Below are 23,898 nucleotides of genomic sequence, written 5' to 3'. Positions count from 1 at the left end.
GTAGACGAAGCATAGGTGTGTGTGTGTGTGGGAGGAGTGGGAAAAAGCGAGGGGAGGAGAGTGCTATTAGGGAAGATGGGGGTGGTCGTTAAGGAGAGGAATGTGGTGAAGAAATGAGTAAGAGAGAGAGAGAGGATGAAAGTGTATCAGAGAGGAGGGGGAAAGGTGGGAGAAAAGAGAGAGTGTTAGAAAGGAAGTAAGTGTATCAGAGAGAGAGAGGAAGAGAGAGATGAACAGTAGAGGGAAGGAGAATAATAAACAAAATGAAATATGAGAGTAATATTTTAAGAGGGAAGTTGAGTGGGGGCTGTCAGTCAAAAGGAGAGGGATAACCTGAGAAGAGATGTAAGTGAAGAGAAGGGGAGGGAGGGAGGGAGGGATGGAGGGAGAGGTGTAGAGGAGAAGGTATGCAGGTGTGGATGGAATGGAGAAAGGAAATAGAAAGTTGTAGGGGAAGAATAGGAGGGAAATGAAAAGGAGAGAGAGAGAGAGAGATGGGGGGGTATGCAGGAAGGGAATGAGTGATGGGAAAGGTCAAAAAGGTTGGGGAGGAGAACGGAGAATGTGTGGGGAGAGGGAAGAGTGGAGGAGGTAAAGGAATGGAAGGAAAGAAGGGAGAAAAGAAAGGGGGAGAAAGAATGAAAGGAGGAGTGGGAGGGGAGGGGAAAGAGGGAGATAAGGATAGGAAGAGCAGGAGAGGGAAAGGGGGGCAAGCAGGAAGAGGGTAAGAGATGGAGAGGAGACAGAGAGGGTGAGGGAGAGAGAGCTGGGTTGGGGGTGAGAGTGGAAGGCTAGGCATTTAGGGAGGAGATGGAGAGAGGAAATGAGAAGATACAAGTGAATGAAGGGTAAAGGGGGAGAGGGTGGGGGAAGGGGGTTGAGGTAAGAAGGGTGGAGGGAGGAAAGTGGGGATAGGCAGGTATTCAGGGAGGGGAGTGAGGAAAGAATGGATGAGTACAGGGAGAGAGCGGCAGGGGGGATAGGTGAGGCATGCAGGGGTAGAGCCACAGTCCTTGATGCTGTGCCAGGGTGGGTCAGGATACTTACTCTCTACCTTTACTGCGCACCGTCAGAGTCTTGCATAAGGACGTAGCGTTAACACCCTCGCATGCACCTCTGGAAGCTTTTAGACGGATGTGTAAATCTTACTGGTGGATGAGAAGATGAACATTGCAGGATTAATTTGCAGAACTCGACAATCTTATAAACTGTTGTGAAGCCCTGTGACATTTAGCATTTTGCCCAAAGAGGAACTAACTTCTGCTGGATATTTTCACCAAAGTATTTTAACTTCGTGATACGCAAGACCAGATCAAGAATTACATGAAGATTTCAAGTTTTGGTTTGGAGCGTACAAAACCTGGAGACATGTAGTACTAGCGTGGTGTGGGTACTCATGAGGAGTTCAATGGTCCGTGTGCAACAGACATGGGGTACCGGGCATTTACGTACATGTGGCGAGCAGAGTGCAACGGCTGACTCTCTTTGTTGTTGTGGTAAACACTTGAAGAGTCTGAGAGAGTGTTTTTTGACTAGTGTAGTGGGTGATGTGTTGTGTGATAGAAAGTTATTGATCTCAAGAAAGTCTGAGAATACAAAATGTTTGCCTTCCCTTTGATTTTGGATGTGGTTTAGTTGACTCCAAAATCTAAAGGTTAAAGAAACAAATTTTTAATGCTGCAGACAAGGACTATATAGTCTTAAACTCACTAAAGGCTCGTGAAAGTCCAGTGAATCAAGTATCCTGGCTGGAGTGCAAGTTCCTTTACTCACAGTTTCTGGTTCCCTAGATTTATGGTACTGGGCTGCAGAGTAGTATCTCCCATTGTCTCCACACAGTATCTGTGATAGCAGTAAAAGGCATTTTTATAAGGCTTAGCTGGTCTAACAGCCTTAGTATCATCAACCATACCAACTTTACATTCTACCATATGCAAGGAAGATTCCCAGAAAACTAAGTTTACTCCTAAGTTTAAGCTGAGTACCAACAGTATTATAGAGGCCAACAAAAAGTCCTTGACTGAAAATTCTTAGAGAAATAAGCTTACTGATAAGTTTAAGCAAAAGACATACAGTATTATAGAGGTTTCCCAAAAAACCTCAACAGAAAATTCTGGGAAGAATACAGTAAATTTACCACGTAAGTTTAAGCAAAGGGAATATTACAGAAGCTTGCTGAAAAACCTCACCGGGAAATTCCCAGAAGAATAAATCCACTGATTAAGCAAAGGGAGCATTATAGAAGCTCACTGAAAATATAACAAACTTACTGATACTAAGTTTAAGGAAAAGGTATACAGTATTATAGAAGCCTACTGAAAAAACAGAAACTTCCATTGCTAGGGCTGAGCAGTGCTTGGCCACACTTCTGCCAGCAATACACCAAGTAGTAAATGATAGGGAGAGACATGGTGGTGGACAGTCACAATCGGCCAAGGCGTGAGGAGGGAGGGCTGGAGGTGGTGCGGGTGAAGGAGGAGGATTGGTTCAAGGAGCGTAGACGTCGGTCATGGCTTACTGCTGTTGTTGCTAAGATATTGGCAAGGTAATGCACTCAAGTTAGATTAGGCAAAATTAGGTTTGGTTAGATTAGACTAGGTTAGGTTAGGTTAGGTGACTTCGTTAGGTTGGTTGAGTTTTGATTAATTTTGTTAGGTACAGTAGTGTGGGATGGTGACAGTAAGAAGAAAAAAGTGAATTAGTGTGAGGGAATCATACTCTCAAAAAGAAATTGTGTTTTATGATGATGACACAACAGTTTCAGGTCAAATTTGTTGTACCCTCACATTTATCACAATTTCCGTATGTGAGTATGAATTCCCCTTTGTAACACTTCATGACAAAATAGCCAAACCTGTGACACTGAGACCTGTGACAAAGTGACGAAAAAAAATGTGTGTGGTGAATGTTGACATGGATGTGTGAAGGGTTTATTGTTCTGTATTTTAGAGGTACAGTAGTTATATAGTAAGAAAGTATTGCATAGTGGTGTGAATGGACAATATTGACTTTATTCTCTCTCTCTCTTTCAGATTAGGAATTAGGGTTGGAATGATGATGATAACATACAGTGGTGACAGATAAATTTTTTTGCTTTGTTAAGTATGATTATAGAGAGTATTATGAGTGTGATAAAAAAAAAATGAGTAATCAAGAATGTGTGAGTGTATAAATGAGAGAGAGAGAGAGAGAGAGAGAGATGCTACCCACTTTATTAATAGGAAGTAGGTTTAGGATGATAGTTCTGACAGTGTGTTTAAATTCCTCTTTGTTAACTTTCAGACGACTAAGCTTGCGACCGACAGCGGAAGAACTGGAGGAGAGAAATATTCTAAAAAGTAAGTATGAATTCTCAGTTTTTTTCAGGTTAGGGTATCATTAATAGAAGGTTTAATTTCCCACCAAAATATTGAAGTCCAAACCTTAATACATGTAGTTATCTTTATTATTTGTCTTTATTTTATGGAATCCTATTCTTAAAAAAATACTGCACTGCTGTGGGAAAATTGGTTAGAATACTGGTGATAAAGAATAGGAATACCAGGGGAAAGAATGCAGCTCTGTATTAATTTTATTTTATTTATTTATTTTTTTCATGGACTCATATTAACCCTTTTGATATAGAGATAATTAGGCAAACTTGATGATAAGTGATAGAACATAGGAGTAAGAGTGGGAAAAAACAGAAATGTATAAGAATTTACTGGAAATTTCCAGAGGACTTGTACACATAGATAGTTCTCAGAGGGATAGACAGTTGTAGTACAGTAGCTGGTTAGAGAATGGGGAAAGGAAGACCCAGAATGAAGTGAAAAGTTGCACCGTCCTTGTAGAGGGGGGGGTGCATGGAGCAAACCTGCATTGCCCTTTCTTTGATACCTGTGCTACAGTATATAGATTATTAAACAGTGTCCTTAGGCAGCTGTCAAAAAGGGTTAGGTTATCATGAAATCTTGTATTGGTTTTTATTCTGTGTGTATTTATTAACACTACATTGGGCCAGCCTTGCGTAACTTTTCTACCCTGTTCCTAGGCCGGAGTGAGTTTCCAGCGAAATACTTGTGCATGTCCGGCTTGTACACCAAACTGTTGTGCCACATATTTGAGCCATGAAAAATCACTTTAAAAATGATGCTCTGCCACGCCACTGGTCAGGAACTGTTTGACCAACATATGATTCGTTGGCGTGTCATCGGCCCAGAATGGTGTTAAGTTATCCATGTATATTTATACTTATTTACCTGTATTTATTTATTTACAAGGAACCACCCCTGAGGAGGCGAGGAAACAGAAGGAGGAGAAAAGGAAAACCCTACTACGGAAGTTATCATTCAGGCCAACCCTAGAGGAACTGCGAGAAAGAAAGGTAAGTGCAAGGGAGAGGCAGAGGAAACACATGATACCTATAGTTCATCCATTTTAGCTTGGTGGAATTTGTTTTTTGCTATATTTTTATTTATTTATTTATTTACTTACTGTTTGCACCTTATTTTGCTTAGCTTTGTGGCAGGTAAACCCCTTCGTGACTACAGTTTGTTCACTGTAACTTGGCAGAGATTTTTGCTTTTTTTGTAGCTTCTTTCTTGTATCTCAGTGAAGGAATAAGGTAATATTAAGGCTCCGATTCCATTCCATGGCACTTCTTTGTGACTAGCACCACATTTCAATATTAATATCATATTACAGCTCAGCATTCAAGATGGATAGATGGCAATTGTAGGCCAGGTTAAAATATACAGAGCACAGTAGGCTGGTTGACAGAGATAGTAAAGGAAAAGGAAGGGAAGAGAGTTAGCAGAAAGGGAGAGAGAGTAAGAAGAGAAAAGAGGGAGAGTGGAAAGAAAGGAGGAAGAAGGAAGAGTGAGAGTTTGAAAGGGAGGAAGCAAGGAGAGAAGGAAGGAAAGAACATTGGTAAGGGAAAGAAAGGAATGAGGGAAACAGAGAGAGAGAGAGAGACCATAAAGATACAGACAAAATGAGAGTGAAGATGATAGATGAAAAGGGGGAAATGACGTAAGAAAGTTGGCAAGAGGTAGAGTAGGCGAATTAGGCAAGGGAGGGGAAGAGAGGAGGGAAGGAAGAAGGAATAGTAAGGGTGGAGGTTGGGAAGGAGGAAGAGTAAAGGAGAAGGGAGGGAAGGAGGAAGAATAAAGGAGAAGGGAGGGAGGGTGGGAAAGAGGAAGACTCTCCTGGTTGGAGAAGGGAGAGAGGAAAGATTGAAAATAGAATAAGAAGTAGGAGGGGAACGTGAATGAGCCGAGTACCAAAATGGAGGAAGATAGTTAAAGGAATATGTCTGAGAATATCATGAATATTTATTGGTCATATATTAATTGTTTATTTATTGAATTTGTATTAAGGTATGTATGGAATTTATCTGTATTCTCCCATTTATTCCTATAACTATCTCTATCTATCTATTGCCAGACGCCATAATCCCACAAGGGGTGGCCATTTGACTTTGAGTTATTTGTTTTACGGGGTGGAGCACTGACCCTCCACCAACCCACTTGTTGACACGTAGGGAGCATGTATGGTTTTCTTCATTATGTTTGCCTGACAGTGCAAAGATTTTTCATTAATACTTCTGCTTTGTGGTCAGCAGTCATTCAGTACATCCCTATCAGCCTCCCTACTTCTTATTATACTGTACCGTATATCACTGTAGCTACCCTGTCGTATACATACTACTGGTAGTCACTTACTTACCATGAGTTTTGTGGACAAGAATTGTTTGGCAGAGATAAGGCACTTACAAGTTTACATAAAGTACACATGAATTGTGACCATTACTGATTATTTATTATAGGTTTAGAATTTTAGATTTGTCTCTTGGTACATTCAGGCTCCTAAGCTGAATAGGATTATTTGGTAATGGCAAAAATATATCGTTGAAAGACATGTTCATATTGAAGGTGTCATTGAAGGGTGTTTCCCCTTTACTACAAGAGCCCATAAACTTAAGAAAAGTATCAGGCCTTAGCAAGAATGAAATAAAGAAGACAGCATTGTACTTAATACAGTAGGCATCATAATTTTGTATTCTGTGCATAACTTGCCCCCAGACATGGGTGACCCATGATGAGGGTACCATGGACCAGAACATATAAGTTGTAGGAAACTGAGGGATACCCTTCATCAGCATTTCATGTTTTGGAGAAATTTGCAGTTACCTCTTTAATGTGAACCAATGAGCTTAAGACATGACTGCTTCCAGTCAGAATCACAGTCTCTACCTATACCACTAGACCATCACACATCTAAAGGCATATAAAGTATATGGAACAATGTGATACCATGTAGTGTGCAGGATCAGTTCAAAATAGAGGAGTTAGAAGGCATCCTAAGCTATCGAGAATTGAAGCTATTGTTTCACATTTCAAGTTTGTCACAGATGATGAGCTACCTTCTCAGAATGTAGCAAATACTGTTTCATTAAAGGGTTAAGATGTATTATTCAAAGTAATTCAGTTAGGAAAAAGTGTGCCCACTGTGGTTAAGGCCATTGTCCTGCATATCCAGTTTGCCTATATCACATGGGCTTGTCTGCTTTCTGGCTGCCGGTTACCAGGGCCCAGACCAGACCTGTTTTTTAACACTAATGAGTAATAATGGGGTTGGCAGCCTGTTGACACCTTGCACACGTCATCACCAACCTGGATATTTATGGTTCCTGTTTGAGAGAATGTATTTAAGGACAGTGGGGTTAGGCGGATGAGCAGGATAAGAAACTTCAGGAAAGTTGTATTTTATCCTTCACGACAAGAAGTCTCCCAAAAGTTGACCCATGCTACATGAAAGCATATGGAAAACCAAAGAGAGTGATTAAAATTGTCGGTTGGAAGCTGGAATAAAGCATGAAATTCTGGTGCCATATGTTTTGGTTGAACATAGTGAAATTAAATGACATTAACTGGAATAAACTAAAAATAGGCAGTTCACAACCAAAGGAATAAATTTTGTGGACTAAAGGTGTTAAACAGTGATCATAGACTTAAGAGTATAATGTAAGAGGACAGGTTAGCAGGTAAAATGAAGATGTGTAGTCCATACAAAGGTCACCATAGAGGTCGTTTGGCAGTCCCACCTCCATCAGACAAGTTTGATGTCCTTTCTTACATGATTCTGGCTACAGTCCCTTCTGCCTAAGGACATGATTTTTAGTTTTCTTCCTGCTCTTCAGCCATTTTTTACTCCAAGTCCAAAGGAGTTTTAGTTGTGAAGGTGTAAATGAATTTATATCAAACCCCTCGAGCTTTAAAAGCCTTCGCTAACCTGAACATCAAGTAATGGTAAATTGAAGCAAATACAAAAGGCATCATTATGGTGAATGGGTTTAGGTGTAGAAATAATAATCCTAGACACAGGGGTACAGTGAAAGAGGATGGGTTGGCAGTGTAACAAGGATGCGTAGTTCAGAGTAAGGGTCTGTTGGAGCTCATTTGCAAGTTGCATCTGCCTCAGACTGGTTTCATGACCATCTATACCTAACCCTCTTGCTGTGCCCTCGGGGTGATCTTACGTCAGAGAAATTTATCATGGTATTTGTGACTGCAGCACCCAGGTAAAGGACAACTTCACTATACACTCAGGATGTGTTCTTAGAAAACTGATTAGAGAATTATCATATGTAGAGGTCATAGCAATTGTATAAGCAAAAACAGCTATGATATGTTAAAAAAAAAAGTGGGGGGGGGGGGAGTGCTATAATGTTAAAATCAGATCAGTGAATGATCATATAGTAGTCAGTCATAAAAGGAGGTTACGTGAGTATAGTATCATTGACCAGCTCCATATAATTGTAATAGTTGATGGATAAATGACACTAAGGACCAATTGGAAATTTAATTGCAAGAACATAGCCAAAGGTCTGATTCTTGCAACTGCCAGATGGTTTTATGGAGATTTAGGGAGACTCAAGTGTTGAATAGGTTACAATCAGCTTTAACCTATGCAATCTTGTGTTACTTTATTCTTGCAATCACCATCTGATTGTGTTCAGATGAGGAAGACCTTTCATAATGAAGGGGTCAGAAACTGTCTTCTTTATTTGTAATCTTTACAGCACTTCCAAATCATATATTTAGTCAACCTTTCATAGTCGTAGAAGAAGCCCCCATCAACCTCAGAAGCACAGTCCCATCTTCTTTATTTGTGCCACTGCCAGACAGTTTTATTTCTTGTAGGTCTTGGGAGGTCTGAGAGTGGGGTTAGTAGCAATTTCCATCAGTCCCTGCCGTGTGATCACAAAGTTTGCTTTACTCTTGCTGTAGCCAGACTATTTCACTGTATATACCTCAAGAATGACCTCTTGTAGGGAAAGAAATAAAACAGATTTCACTGCTCTTCCATATCAGAAAAAGTGTTCATCCATTGCCACATCTCAAGTCTTGAATGAGATATCCATAGCATACCTTACAGTAAAACAGTAGGTGTTAATGCCAATGATTAAGTGTGTGGAGACCTTTGCAGGTTTATGTAACTTAGGAACAGGCTTCTTAACTCATGTCCAGAAAGTTCTTATCATTCATGGAATTTCAAAAGTGTAACTTTCACAGCAGTATAAAAACTCCGCAGTTAACACACTCATGGATATTTGTGTAATACTTTTAGGTACATTATTGAAGTGAATGAAAAGCTGTTCACTTGTGGACAACCCAACAGTTACACATAAACACTATTAACTTGCCAAATACATAAGCTTGAAATGTGCATAGAATAATTTCCAGAACCCAAGGTGCTCATTAAGTGTCCAAGATAAGTATAGAATGTGTAGTTATGGTATATACTGTAGTATGTGGCATATGTGTATTATATAAGAGTAGGTGGGACTAGGAGAGAAATGAGTGAACTTTGGCTGAGGGGCCAGAACCAAAATAGCATTTTAACTTATAGTTTCATTATATGACAGTCACAAATTCAAGATCCACATATGATTGTCAATACCGGAAGCACGTGAATGTTGACACCTAAATTTAATAGCACGAAAATTTAATCATTCAGAACTGGGCAAAAAACTGATTGAAAAAGGTGAGAGGAGAGAAGCAGTTGAGAGAGAAAGAGAAAGAGTTGCGAAGAAGCACCATGGCCCTGTAACTGCATGTAAATATAAATCCTTGCCGCCAGTCTGTCTCCACAACGGAGAGAGGAGGGGGAGGGGATAAATACTGGGTGAGGAAGCAAGGAAGGTGAGAAATGGTGTAGACAGAGAAAAAATGGTGCACAGGATGAAGGAGAGATAAAGAGAAAGAGAGAGAGAGAGAGAGAATCATCAGTGCCAACCTGTCTTCATGATATATAGTCTGAGGGAAAAATACTAGGACAGAGAAAGATGATGCAGATTGTAGAAAGGAAGAGCAGGTGCAGAAGAGGTGTGGAAAGAGCAGACCAAGAGAGAGAGAGGAAGACACAGAAAGACAGGTGAAAAGAAGACAAGCAAACAGGGAAGTAGGAGATAAAGAGAATGTAAAGTAGGTCGAAGTGAATGCAGGAACAGTGGATGGTGAATGGGGTCGAGAGAGACAATGAAACAAAGCCTGAGAGAGAGAGAGTAAAAAAAAGAGAAAGGTGTCACCCCAGGAGGCATGATATAAATAGCCCTTTCTCCCCTCCTCTCACCCCCTCCCCCCTCCATCCTTCTCTTTTTCTCCCCTCCTTCCCTCCCTTTCTCTTTCTTCCCTCCTCTTGCATCCCCCCCCCTCTCTCTCTCTCTCTCTCCACCCACTTGTCTCTTACTCAGTGGCTCCACACTGCACCAGCATTTGTTTTTATCCCTCGGTGACAGATGCTGTCAGATGATGCGTCTGTATATTTTCCCTTGGTGCAAGTTTGGATGGTGGAAAGTAATGCCAAAGTAGTGACATGTGAAAGTGTGCTGAATACATAGTCAGAGTACTGGTAGGCCTTGGGGAATGGATTATCTAGTCGAACACATCCCTAACTTGTAACGAGGACTACCTGTACTACGTCTTTGAGCTGGCGTAGCAGTGGCACAGATCACAATGGTCCATACACCACATTTCATATTTGTAAAGTTTCCTGAGTTTAGGTTATGTATAAGATTACTTGTTTATTTAGTTGCTTTATCCTTACTGCTCTCAAATATTTCACAATCAAACTGTAGTGAAAAGTTATAACCAAACTGTGATTCATAACAGAACAATGAATCACAGCAGTGGAAGTCTCATTATAAAAGTTGATTAAGATATTTTTTGGATTGGTGGTACATTTCTGCGCACAAAGGAGTATATTAATAAAAGATCCAAACCAGTTATTACGATAAAGAAAGTTAAGTATCATGTTGTCACGGATTGTTTAGTTTTTCCTATATTTTTCACATTAACATTCACTCATAATTGTTTATGAAATGTGTGTTGTAAGTTTGAGTGAAGACAAATGTATATGTAGGCAGTCTTAAATAAAAAATCAAGCTTAAGAAACTTTATAAGGAGCTCTGAGTACAGCAACACATTCCGGGAGCGTTGCCAGGTTTGGATGGCCAAATCCCACCAGTCTTAGTCCTGCAGGGGGCATGGCAGGAGGGTAAAAGGGGTATAGAGGAAGGGGCTTATGCAAAGGTTGGATTTGTGGTCCAAAGCTGCTTGTGATATTGTGATGTAGGATTGGATGGTAAATGGGTAGGTAGATGGATGGATGGTAGGTAGGTTGTGGGACATTTAGATAGGTAGATAGGGGTCATTAAATTGAAATAGGTAATGGATGAATAGGTATGGTAGATAGCTGGATGCATAGGTAACATTTGGAAAGATTTATAGATAAGACATAGGCATCTGAAAATCTGTAAATAGACAAACCATTGTGTGTATAATACCCACTATATTGCAATGTAGAAGACTAGAACAAGAACAAAAATATTAAAAAAATATTTGAAGAGTGTAACATTAAGTTCAGACAGTTTTATTGAGCATGGTTACTTAGTAGAGCCCTGACCATGGAGTCCATCCTTTGAGCCTTTGAAGTTCTCTTATATGTCATACAGTACTTGTAACTACTGCCAAAGTATCACAGAGTAGAACAGTAGTCAACAAAAGAACTATTGAGACCAGCATTTGATGGAATTGGTCATGAGTTGATATTCATAAGTGGTCTTAGCTAGCCAGTTTTTACCATGTTCAAGTCTTGGTAGAGGTGAAATTTTTTTGTGAATCAGTCTGTTTGGTCGTACTTTCCCCTTTACTAAGAATCAGTCTGGTTGTATTTTTTGCTTTGCTAGGAATCATTGTATGTGGATGTATTCTTCAGTTAACTAGGAATTAGTCAGTTTGGTTGTACATACCCAGCATTCAGGATGGGGATGTGGCAATTTTAGGCCAAGTTGGAGCAAAAAACAAGTCTAGTTACGATGGTGTCATTGTAAGTTTTGCTCGGAATTCAGCAGCCCAGTTTGATAAATAGGTGGCCCAGTCTTCCCTCCCAGATGCCTGACACAGTTACACCACCACCCACATATGTCTCAGGGAGGAGGAAATGGAGCAGGACAGTAGGATTTTGATTGACCAGTCACCTATTTTCTGGGGAGTTTGGTGTTCTTTATTTATCATTATTATTATTATTATCATCATCATCATTATTATTATTATTATTGTTATGAGAACCTGTGATTTAGGGAGTTATGAGTTGTAGAACAGGTGACTTCTTAGAGATTGTCTGTTGTGTTTATTCTGGGGGTTAACTGATTGATCTTTGATGATCTTTATAGAGAAGCATGATTTTTGGAACTGATTACATAATAAGTGAGCAATTTAACTTTTAATATAGCATGATGTGCCAATTTACAACTTTTGTGTGTGTGTGTGTGTGTGTGTGTGTGTGTGTGTGTGTAATGGGAGAACAAATGACTTTTTAGGAACATGCTTATGACTTTTTGCAATTTTTGACTTTTAGGGAAAACTGATGCATTGTTTTTATGAGATTTTTGCCCTAGATAAAGCAAGAGTACATGTGAGTCATTCTGGGGTACACAGGGTTGTTTAGGGTACATTTTACAACAGTCATACCTTCATTTAGCAAGAGTTTGAACACATGGGGACTGGGCACTCTGTTGATTGTTCACCCACATATGCTTTCCTCTTCCCGTTTCTGGATCATTCCTCCTTCCTCATTTTTCTGTATAGTGAAATGATGATGATGATGATGGAGGTGAACTTGTATCCTCACCATTATCATTATAATCATCGTCATCATCCCAACCCACATTCCCAGGTGACAAAAAAATAGGGTGGAGTAAGATCTAATATCAAAGAAAGAATGCATGAAAATGAGAATTATCAACAGTATGGCCATTGAAGTGGGCCACACAATCAGGCTCTCAGTATGTTTACTCAAGTGCATTGTCACATTTCAGCGCACAACCAGGCAAGTGTTTCATGTCGCACAGTTCTGCTGATTGTTTACATAGAAGAATTATGCTCACTTTTTGAAACTGTAACCTCTGATACAACACTCTGGGCTCAATGCAGACCCCTCTTCAGGTATAAAATTAGTTGCCTCCTTGTAGAGCCATATTATCACTGGTATATGTACTTCATAGCTCCTCTTCCACATTAATTTAGCATACATAGTCCACTTTGATATTCATTTGTATGTAGTTTGTATTTTAAAATTAACACATCAGCATCATCTAAGAGGATATGAAGGCGTAATATGATAAATAATTCACTGTGGAAGAGACATTATGAAATCTTACAAGTCATGAAGATTACAGTCCCTAATTAGCACAGATCTATTAAGAGGGTATAATTCTTTTTAAAGTATACTCTGTTCACTTTAACTGGGCATAAACATGGCTTCTCAGCATCTTCAGTGCTGTGCTGTAACAAAAAATTAACACTAAAATAGGGTGCTAGTCATAAACAAGTGCTATGGAAAGGATGTAAAACTGTAACATTGTCTTATTCTGCCACAGAACTACATGAAATAAACTGCAAAAGGAAGAAAAGCTTCACCTAGTTAAAATGAGTGAACTGTAGTATTTTTATGCTTGACTGCCACATTAACCTTGTCTGCTCTCAGTCGTGGTACACAAGCATTTGGGGTCAGGGTGTGTCCTTCAGTGAATAAAATTTGTTGGTAGCCGGCCATCATCAGGAGGTTAAAAGCAGGGACATACTTATCAGGCTGTAAACATCCAGTCACATTTAGGATGATTGTTAGCACCATGTCACTTACTCTGTCAAGCAGTCATGCCAACCTCAAGTGCAGGCAAATTGTATACTGTACAAGCATTTCTCATTGTAAGTCAGGGATGCTTTCCGTGGTATCACAACCAACGGTAACATAGAAAGAATATTTTAAAAATGTTAATCAAGGCTGCATTTAACTCTTCCATTTCATTAACTTTCTCATAGATGGAATAAAATAATCTGATAGTAAGGATAAAATGAAAAATGTGTCACTGGAGTTCAGTGGCCTAAACAGCCTATCTCTCTTAGCATGATTGTTAGGACCATGTCACTCACTCTGTCAGTCATTCATGCCAGCCATAAGTGCAGACAAATTGAGTACAGGCAGTCATCATTGTAAGTCAAGGCTGTCTTCCAAAATACCATAACTTTTTCCATATAATCCATGTTCTAGATTTGGGAAAGCATGCAAATCTGCTGCATCAGTAGCAGTAGAGTTTTAACACTTGCAGGCAGATCTTTCTGTATAATGGACCTACTGTATAAACCAGGGTAAGAGGAGGTGTTGATGTGTTGAAGAGATATTTATTATGCTGGGCATATGAGAATGACCCATCTGCCCTTTCACACCCAAAATACCATTAATAAACACCATCATCAACCTAACTACATTTCTCACCCAAGGCTAGGGTGAGTTAGAATCCTACAGTTACATGTAGAACAACATTTGTGTGATGTTTTCCCAGTTGACACAACTTTTTCCATATAACTGACTTAGTATTTGGGGTAAACTCCAGAAAATAACCTTATGAGTATCGTTATAGTTTTATTTTATTTCTGCAGTTTTTTGTAGGCATAACAGTGAAAAAAGAATATAAATATGATCATATTATGTTACTTTCTCTCTCTCTCTCTCTCTCTCTCTCTCCCCCCCCCCTTTTTTTTTTCTTAATCCCTCGTGATTTACTTTATGCAGTCAGAGCTGTACAAACAGCAAACACATTTTCAAAAGTACAGTACATACCATCGAAGGTAATTTTAGAATGTTACTCAGTTCAGAATCACGTTTATTTAAGGGTCAGTTAGGCAATGCACTGGGAGAGAAATGTGTGCTTGAAGAGTTGTTTATTTTCTTTCACTCCTCTTCCTTCTCCTCTTTCATGTCCCTCTCTCCCTCGTCCCCCTCTGTTCCTCCTCTGACTTCTCCCCTCCTTCCCTCCCTCTGTCTTTTCCTCCCTTTCTCTTTCTTTTCTCCCTTCTCCCTTCCTTTCCTACCTTTTACCTTCCTTTTTTCCTCATCAGACCTCTACCTTCTTTCCTTTTATCTTCTTCCTTCCAGCTTTCCTGTTGTTCCTTACCATTTCCTTTCCTTATCTCCCTTGCATCCTGGTTTTCCTCCATCTTCTTCCCCTTTTCTCTTCCCTTTCTGTTTCCTTTTCTCTTTTTCTCTCCATGTAACCCTTACTATTCCTTTTCCCATTATTCCTTTCCTCCACTTCCCTTTCCTTTCCTGCATTTCCTTATCTCCCTCCTCTCCTTCCTCTCCATTCAGGTCAACCTCATCCTTTTCCTTTCTTCCCCTTGTCCTTTCTCTTCCTGCATTGTCATCACCCTTCCTCAGTTTCCCCTCATTTCCACAACTTCCTTGTTCTCTTCCCTTCCTGCCCTCTCTCCTCCTTTATCCCTTTCTTCCTCACTTTCTTTTGCCCTCCCCACATAACGCGTGACAGCATTTCCTGCGTTTATTTGTAGCTGGCATTCTTGCCTGTCACCTAGGCTTATAATAGATAGCCAGGTGCCAGTGCTTTTATATATACAACTGGTTAAATAAATTCCACCTGTGTTCAATATACAGGAAGTCCACATTGTCTTTTTTTTAATAAATTCAAAGTAAATTACAGAAAAGAGCTGTAATAAAACTCCATTGCTACCGGTAGAGCTGATAGACCAGTTTGCGTATGTTACAATAACTGTTTTATGGAGAACCTACTGATATTTTGAAACACAGCTCTAACTCATATCATAGACTGCTGGTAAACTTGTACATCATCATCTTTGTGGTCATGCTGACCCTTCATTTATTTGTTTTGAAAGTTCTAATACTGTTTGTGCCAGCATCATCAGAGTCTGTGATATAATAGAGGTACAATATTACAGATCTTCAGACTATCTATCTATCTGTCTATTGCCAACGCCTTAATCCTGTAAGAGGTGGCCACAAACAAATCGCCTTCATGTCACCCTGTCCTCAGCTGTTTCACTGTCGTGCTCCCAGCTCACACCCCCCTCTCTCGTATACCTCTCCACTTCATCCCTCCATCCTTGGCCTCCCCCTCCGTCTCCCCCCTTCCACCTCACTCACACTCTCCTCGTCAGTCTCTTGCTTTCCTTCAGACTACATCCCACTTATTCACACCTTTCCTCATGTGGACATAACATCTGATTCATAAACTTCATACTACTTATTCACCAACCCTCTCACACAGATAATTTAATTCACACACTTCTGTACACATATTTTCTCACTTTCTTACTTGATTCTCGCACTACTAATTCTTTTATTTAGCTTTATAGTATCCACTACCAGTTTTAATTCCTATAGTCACCAGCATATATCTGATTAATAGATTTCAGTCCCGTTTTTCATCCACATAATTCGTGATTCCCAAATTTCAGTCCACTTATTGGTGTGACTACCCACCAGCAGAATATCAAGTTCACAAGCCACCTATTCACCCACATATCCAATTCACAAACCACCTCTTCACTCACAGATCATCCGGTTCAACGACTACATAGAGGTGACGCAAGCCCACGAGTATGACCGTCGTGCAGACAAGCCATGGACGCGGCTCACCCCACGGGACAAGGCTGCCATACGCAAGGAGCTCAATGACTTTAAGAGCCTGGAGATGGAGGTGCATGAGGACTCCAAACATCTCACCAGGTGGGTTTTATATATGTATGGTAGTACAGTAAGAGCATTAGTAGTTATAGCCCCAGGTTCATCTCATTGTGAACCTGGTAGACTGCAGGCTGAAGTTGACACCTTGCAGTCCACCATCTGTTTCAGGGGGTAAGGAGTAAGGGGAGGGATGTTTGTATAGCTGGATGTGGAACTGCCCAGTTTTATTGGTGCTGCTGCACAATCACCTTCTCCAGTGTATAGAATGTTTGATAAATATGCCACTCAAAAGTATTCAGACCTCTTAAGGAAGCAGCACTCACAACTCCATGATGTCAATTTTTACATGTATACTCAGTAGTTATTATTAGAAGTGTTAATAGTAGTAATAAAGTGTAGTAATAGCTACTAGTAATCATAGTAGTACTGTTGCAGCAGCAGCTCTTATAGTAGTAGTAGTAGAGTAAGTAATCATCCTGACCCTAATTACCAGCAAACAGTGGAAGTGGTACTCCTGTCAACAACTATTCGTTTTACTCTTCAGGTTCCATCGGCCTTGATTGGGCATGTGGGGGTAGCTAAATGATTCCAGCGCGCCGCCACCACACCCCACAACCACCACCACCCCTGGCCTCGGCAAAAGTTATCATATGCTGCAACCAAAATCGCAGACTGCATTTTTTTTATTTATTTATTTCAGTCTCCGAGCTGTCCTTCATTCCACTCCCTTTTGGAGGTCATTTTTGCTATTTCTCTAGCAAAGTCTCTGGTTCCCTTTTAGCCGTTTCTTATTATTGTCGAATTTCCGTTTCTTCTGAGTCTATTGCTTTTTGTTAACTACCTAGATCTGGTGATGTCTTATTGGTTAATCTGTACTGCCTCCAGATGATTTTTTCAGCTTAGGGGAGACCTTTGCATGTGAAGGGGTAATACTAGTCCCAGGTTCATCTGAAAAGTGAACCCAGTGAACAAGTTGCCTTTCTCCTGCAGTCTGCCAAATTCTTTGGGGGTTAGGGAAGTGCTTGAGGGACATTTGTAAAGCCAGATAGTTAAGCTGCTTGGTTATATCGATGCCGCTGCATGAAAGCATCCCCATCCAGTACCTTGTGAAGGGGTAGGTGATGGCTGTATCAGACTTTTCCAGTTTAGAATTTTCTCATAAGTTAACTAGAATTGTCTGATTGGATAACTTCAGGATACATCTAACCTTCCAAGTCCTAGAAGTCTCTCCCAAGCCAAGGAAAAGCATCAAATGGTAGCAAGAATAAAGCAGTAAAAGACGTCACTGGTTTCGTGGGGTCAACGCACCCTTCTCTGGTCCTCCACACTGAAGAAACACCTTAGTCTGCATTTCTGGGCTAGTCCACAATGATCACCTGGCAGTGGTCAACGGTTCCTGTTTTTTCTCAAGCCTGGCAATGCTTGCTGCAGTCGTCCCCATTTCTCCTGCCCCAGAAGATGCCTTGGTGACTGAAGTGTGGTCCACAGTTGCCAGTTTCCTGTCCCTCCTCATGTGGCAAGCTGACAAAATAATGATGATGCCGTATATTGATATAGAGCCATGAATTTTTAAAGTGGAAGGAAAATAGTGACGTTTGGAAAAGTTGTATATTGAGATACAGTAGTTTTGGAATGGAAAAATTATACCCTAGAGGGTAATTTGAAAATACGTTGTTTATTTAAGGAGAGGCAACAGTTTCGGAATGGAAGAATTTTACCCACATTTAGAAAAGTTGTTTATTTTGGAGATACAGCAGTTTAAGCCTGATGATGATTATGTCATTGTGTCATGATAACTAGCCGAGCATGGCCACCAGGGGAAGCAGCAGTGGTGGCAGTTTTGGGGTCTGCATTGGGGTATGATTTAACGAGGGGTCATGGCGAGTGATTTTGCCGACCCCACTCCAACCCGTCAAAGCTTGTGATGTTCCCGTTAGAGCGTATATATATATAAATATATAAATATATATCATAATAGTTCACTTCATTTTATTACTCAGTGTACGTACGTGTATTTCCGAACCGATTTGCAGTGCGGAAAGTTTGGTGGTTCCCTGGTTGTTTTTGGACAATAACAACAGCAGCAGCAGCTTAGGTGTTCATCCTATGATGTTTTAAGAAAATTTACACAGATATTTCCCATCCTTCCAACAGCATCCTGTCATATATGTTGATTCCTTTTTTATACAGTTTTGATTTTCACGTGATCCAACACACTGCAGAACTGTGATGAACGCTGAGTGGCGCATGTGCGTTATGTGTGGACGGTTGGACAGCCATGTACACCTTGTTCATGTGTACCGCTGCTTGAAGCTGTGATAAGCTGTTTCTCTGAGTGTTATTTCCTGTGTCAGTGTGCCAGCCGCTGTGCCAAGGGACCCACTCCACCCTCCACCTCAACCCATCCCACCCCAGGACCACCCTCAACTTCTTCCCACATACAGACATCCACATATTGACCTCTTCATGCTGAGGATGTACTATTATTTTTCCTTGCTACAGTACCACTAATGATTTTATTCAGCTTAAGGGAGACATCATGTAGTGAAGGAGCAATGAAGGCAATATCTAACTCCTTTGAAGTGTCTCCTAGTGAAGGGGTTCATGAAGGCTATTATTGAACCTCCACAGTTTTAATAGTTTCTCTCAGTGAAGGGGTTATGAAGGCTGTATTTAATCCCTACATTTTGAAGTCTCCTAGTGAAGGGGTTAATGAAGGTTATTATCTAACCTCTACAGTTTTGAAGGAGATAATGATGGCTATATATAACCTCTCCAGTTTAAAGAGCCTCTGTTAATCAGAATAAAATTATTGGGAGATAGCAAGAATACTCTAAACCATCACGACATCGCTGTGAAGGGTTAAAGCAGGCAGTTGGCTCCACACACAATCAACTCTTCATCCAAACTCTTCAACTGGTCAAGAGGACTGCCAGTCACTCAACCAGCACAGCAGTGGGTCTTCATTGCACATTGCCAGGAATTGTTCAGATGGAAGATCATGTACCCACCTAAAATTAGTCTTTGCACTTTTTTTTTTTTTTCCCCTACCGTCTTTTTTGCTAATAAATTGTCAGTAAATTATAGAAATATTGCCACCTAAAGTTTCATTGATGTCTATAAAACTGATTTGCCAGTTTCCCTCAGTTTACAATACAGGTTTTGTGGAATAATTTGTGATATTTTGGACAAGTTCATGACGTTACAATGAGGACTACATATAACATATTGAGTTGTGTATATTGGGAAGATTAAAACAGTTTCAGCCCAGCTTGGTCCCTCTTTAAATAACAGTTTCAGTTTGTGGGTATAATGTTTTCCAGCTTAGCAGATTGTCAGCTAACCCATCAGGTATTTAAGTGGTCAGTTCTTTACGGAGGCTGACTGTTCCATTAATCACTTCTACGAATAAACCAAACTTTTGCCAGCCAACTTAATGCCTTCAGCTCAAGTACGTCATTTTTGTGTTGTTCTTGTTATCTCCAGATGATTTCATTCAGCTTTGGAGATACTGGAGAGGTCAAATATAGCCAATTTTAATCTCCACTGCAGAAAGTATCTGCAGGTAGAGTAAAATCATCTGGAGGTAAAGAGAAAACACCCAAAAAAAACGTCACTGTACTGAACGAGTGAAGTCAGACTGATGTATTATGAATTGTAAACCAGTGTGTTATGTTTCTTGAATTGTAGGCAGTCTTGTGTTTCTTGAATGTTGGAACAGGCTTGTGTATCATCGTAAGACAGACTGTTATGTACTGTGTCATTCATGAGCTTGACATCTGTTTCATGAATTGTAAGACTGACCTGTGTTTCATGAATCATAAGCCAGTTAATGTTGTAATGAATTCAGGCAGAACTACTGTACTGTATCTCCTGAATTGTAAGACATGCTGAACAATTATGATTGTTTTGAATGGGTGATGAGGAGCTGGTAATGTTAATTTTTCGTGGGTACTTTTTGTGCTGCAGATTGTTGTGATATCCAACGACGCTTAGGAATCCATAATCTTACAAAGCGGACACGACTTATTTGTGTATGTACACAGTTTTTAGCCTTGCCTTGGGCCCCAACATCTTAAAGGTGGTGATGTGGGTTTGGGTTGGTTATTTTTTCTTCACGTGATTTTTCCTGTTTTTTTGGGCCAGGCGAGTTTTTTCGTTTCTCTTGCTGGCGTTGTTAACTTGGTTTGGGACAATCACGTTGTTACCATTGTTGTCATTTTTTAGTCCATTTTTTTAGTGTAACTCAGCAACTTTATACTCTATTCCCTTCAAGGAAGACAGTAAAATTACCATGTTTGGTACGGGTCCAAAGTAGAAGATGAGAAGACTGAATTTAACTCCTTCAGTCTGATGACATAATTTTTTTGGTATATTCTTGCTATCCCCAGATGGTTTATTCAACTCTGGAAATATTTTTCATAGAGAAGGGGTTAATGAAAGCCATATCAAATTCTTATAGTGAAGGGGTTAATGAAAGATATATTTAATTCTCATAGTGAAGGGGTTAATGAAGGCTATATCTAAATCCTTCAGAGTGAAAGGTCAGTCATAAGCTGAAGCAAATAGTTTGGTAATAGCAAGGATGAAATGGAAAATACACAATTGGATTGGAGGAGTTAAAACAGTTATTAACCCATTAAATCTGGTGATGTCCTTTTTAGATTGCTCTTTCTGCTACCAAAATATATTACTGTATTGAATTTGGGAAAGGCCTCACATATTCAAAGGACTTATCAAGACAATATCTAACCTTCCAGTTCACCCTAAGCAGAGTAAAATAGTCAGGAAATGGTAAGAATAGAATTTGGAAGACATCCCCAAACTCAGAGGGGTGATCATTTGAACTTTTAAATAATAACTGGAGTGAGTAGGATCTGATGTAGGAACAGGGAAGCATAGAAAAGTCTGAGATATAACAACAGGAACCTCACACTAAGTATTAGGCCTTCAGGAGATGAGTCCATGCTGTAAGGATGATACAGTAATTTCCGGGTCCTTCTTGCTTATCATGGGGCATGTACAGTAGGAGTTTGAATTTCATCAATTTTCCACTTCAGCCTCTCACTTTCCTCTGCTGGCTAATATTTCTACAGTAAGAGAGACTTGGTATTTCTCTTCCCATAAATTACTTTACTCTCTGATATGATGTGTCAGGGAGGAAAGTAATGGACATGCTCCAAGCGTGAAGTAGATGCAGTGAAATAGTAAGGGAGCTTTTGTCTCTGGCAGTACATTGTTTTTTACTATTTCCTTCACTTGTAACCCATTCACTTGGGGAATGTCTTCATCATTTTACTCTTGCTATCCCTTGATTTTATTCAGCAAAGGATAGACTTTTTGATTAGAGAAGTTAGATATAGCCTTAATAAATTCCTTCAGTACACAAGACCATTCCTGAGTTGAAGAAAATCACCTGACTGGAGGAAGGATGACATGAAAAGACCATCAACCAGCTTCAAGGAGCTAAGAACTGTTGCTTTTCCCCCCACCTCTAATAAGACCCTCTTTGTATACAGCAAGTCCTTGTTATATGCTGCCTGGTTTTAATGTTAATTTTTGCTATTAAAAATCTTGATCAGTCATAGAAATATTGCCACTCAGTCCCTCCAATCCAATGTAATTTGTGTTTTATTTTTGTTATCTCCAGATGATTGTTTTCACCTTAGGACAGAGTTTTCATGCAACAGTGGTTGGATGTAGTTTTCATTTACCCCTTTTCATCATGGGTACTCTCCAAAAATGTATAAAATTGTCTAGCAGTAGCAAGAATAGCAGAGAAAATATGCTGTCTGGGTGAAGGAGTTGTAAGTTTCATTGATACCTTTAATGCTGATTTCCCATTTCCCCCAGTTTTACAGCACATGTAAGGAAAAGATCATGAGGTTGTGGAACTCATCTTGGAAATAGTTATATTATTTTGGATTGCATCCCTGAAGTAAGTTACACTTTCGTATTTCTTCTTGGAAAAATTTATCTAGGTATTTTGGAACATCTCTGGACACTGCTATGATACAGTTTTTTTTGGAATACATTAGCTGACAGAACAAGAACCTTCATAATAAGTCATGGATGTGTTTTAAAATATTACACCGTTTGTCATACAGTTGTTACTGTAAATTGGGGGAAATTGAAGAACTAGCTTTAAAGGTAGGTAGTTATGGAACTTTGACAGGAAGCTTTTTGAAATTTACTGTTGACTTAATAGCAAAAAAGAAATAAAAGAAAGGCAGCTTAAAACAAAGGTTTACTGTATCAGGAGATCCCGGTTATGGTAACCTTGTGCCACAACAGTCAGTGGAATGTTGTGTACAAATGAATCTGCCTTTTTATATGGGTGCTTGCCATATGGTCGAGTTGTCTAGTGTAGAAGATACGAAAAAAGACGTAAGATAATTTTATTCCCTTGTGCTACTTTTGGTAATGCCTCGGAGACCAGTACTGTACTCAGATGTGGTGTCTCTCGGGTTTTCACATTCAGTTTGATGCATGCCGGATGTTTTTTGTGTCGGAACCTGCACTTTGTAATAAAGGATGTTTTATAATTGTGGCATTTTTTATGAAGTTCAAAACGATTCCACTCTCTTGTTTTTCCTGTACAGTATCCGTGCTCTGACGTGAAAGTTGACGACAGATAATTTAGCAGTGTTTCTTGTGCATTAGAACACCATTGATATCTCTGTGCCCTTCAACAGTAAGCAACTCCTTGTTTTTTTTTTTTTTTTTTTTTTTTTTTTTTTTTTTTTTTTCATGTATCCTTATTATCAATTTTTCTAATGCAATATATTTTTTACCCAAGTCATACTTATGGTATCCATTGTAATGCGTGTCCTAATTTTTGCACTGGGATGGGTCAGGTCGACACAACACGCCACATTATCTGTGATTCCAATAATGACCGAACAAGTTGAAAGGTGTTTTTAAAAAGTATTGAAAAAAAAAAAAAAGACTGGTTGTTATCTGGTCAGCAGTCTTGTCCCCTCCCCGCTCCCTCCCGATTGGTGTGGTGTAGGCCCCAACCACCCCTCATGCACCTCCCCAAAGCCGAGCATGTTGACACATGCTCCGTGAGTACTTTAATATCGTTGCTTTGTTGTTGATATTGGAAAGCAAATTACGATTGGTGTGCAGTTTTAATGTACACCCTGCTCCATATCCTCGTAGATCACTTTATTATGCAGGGCAGTTTGTTGAGCCTGTCTCTAGCCTTTCAGTAAATTTAACCCCTTCACTGTGAGAGGTGATCATTAAGGCAAATAATAACATCAGACATTAGTAAAAATAATAAGGAAGGTGTTGTTTCACAGGAGTTAATGGAGACTATTTCAAACCCCTTCACTATGAGAAACATTGCCTAAACCAAATATCTGGCTAGCAGGAAAAAAATATAAAAGACAATATTACTCAGAAGGGGTTATTGGAGACTGTTCCCATTCCCTTCCCCAAGAGGAGTGTTCACAGAGCTGAATTAAATAACTTCATAATAACAAGAGCAATGTAAAGGGTATCATAGGGAAAGGGCTATGAGAGGTGCTGAAGAACAGACAGGAACTTCAGGATTACTGCAGCATGATAAAGTTTTTGTGCTAGGGATTTCGGTGTTAAAATGGTTATATCAGTTAATTATCCCCAAGATCCAGTGTACCCCATTGAAAGTATTGAGAGAAGGGATAAAACAGCAACACGCACATTGGCTGGCTGGTTGTAGTGGCAGCAAGTTAACCCTTTCAGTCTGATGATTTTTAAATTGGTATCCCCAGATGATTTTTACTAGTTAGGGGAGACATTTTGAAGTGAAGGGACTAGAGGCAAACTCCAGTAACCTCATTTGTTGTGGGAAGTCTTTTAATT

General features: G+C 39.8%; 1 protein-coding gene across 1 annotated transcript in view; it reads left to right on the top strand.

Moving 5' to 3' along the window:
* LOC145399464 (uncharacterized) overlaps positions 1 to 22,684 on the top strand; it is a 137,037-nt gene extending 114,353 nt beyond the window's left edge. Inside the window, exons 12-15 of the mRNA XM_080272074.1 lie at positions 3,283 to 3,338; positions 4,263 to 4,366; positions 15,917 to 16,089; positions 16,592 to 22,684. Of these exons, the coding sequence (XP_080128200.1) occupies positions 3,283 to 3,338; positions 4,263 to 4,366; positions 15,917 to 16,089; positions 16,592 to 16,607 (349 nt within the window). The 3' untranslated portion in view covers positions 16,608 to 22,684. The remainder of the gene's footprint in view (positions 1 to 3,282; positions 3,339 to 4,262; positions 4,367 to 15,916; positions 16,090 to 16,591) is intronic.
* Positions 22,685 to 23,898: the final 1,214 nt, after the last annotated feature.

The sequence above is a fragment of the Coenobita brevimanus genome, chromosome 49 (assembly GCF_032717465.1).
Source record: "Coenobita brevimanus isolate Jiangsu-jjx chromosome 49, ASM3271746v2, whole genome shotgun sequence".
In the NCBI taxonomy this organism is placed as follows: Eukaryota; Metazoa; Arthropoda; class Malacostraca; order Decapoda; family Coenobitidae; genus Coenobita; species Coenobita brevimanus.
Note: the sequence above shows the minus strand (reverse complement) of the source record. Positions and strands in the feature narration are given on the sequence as shown.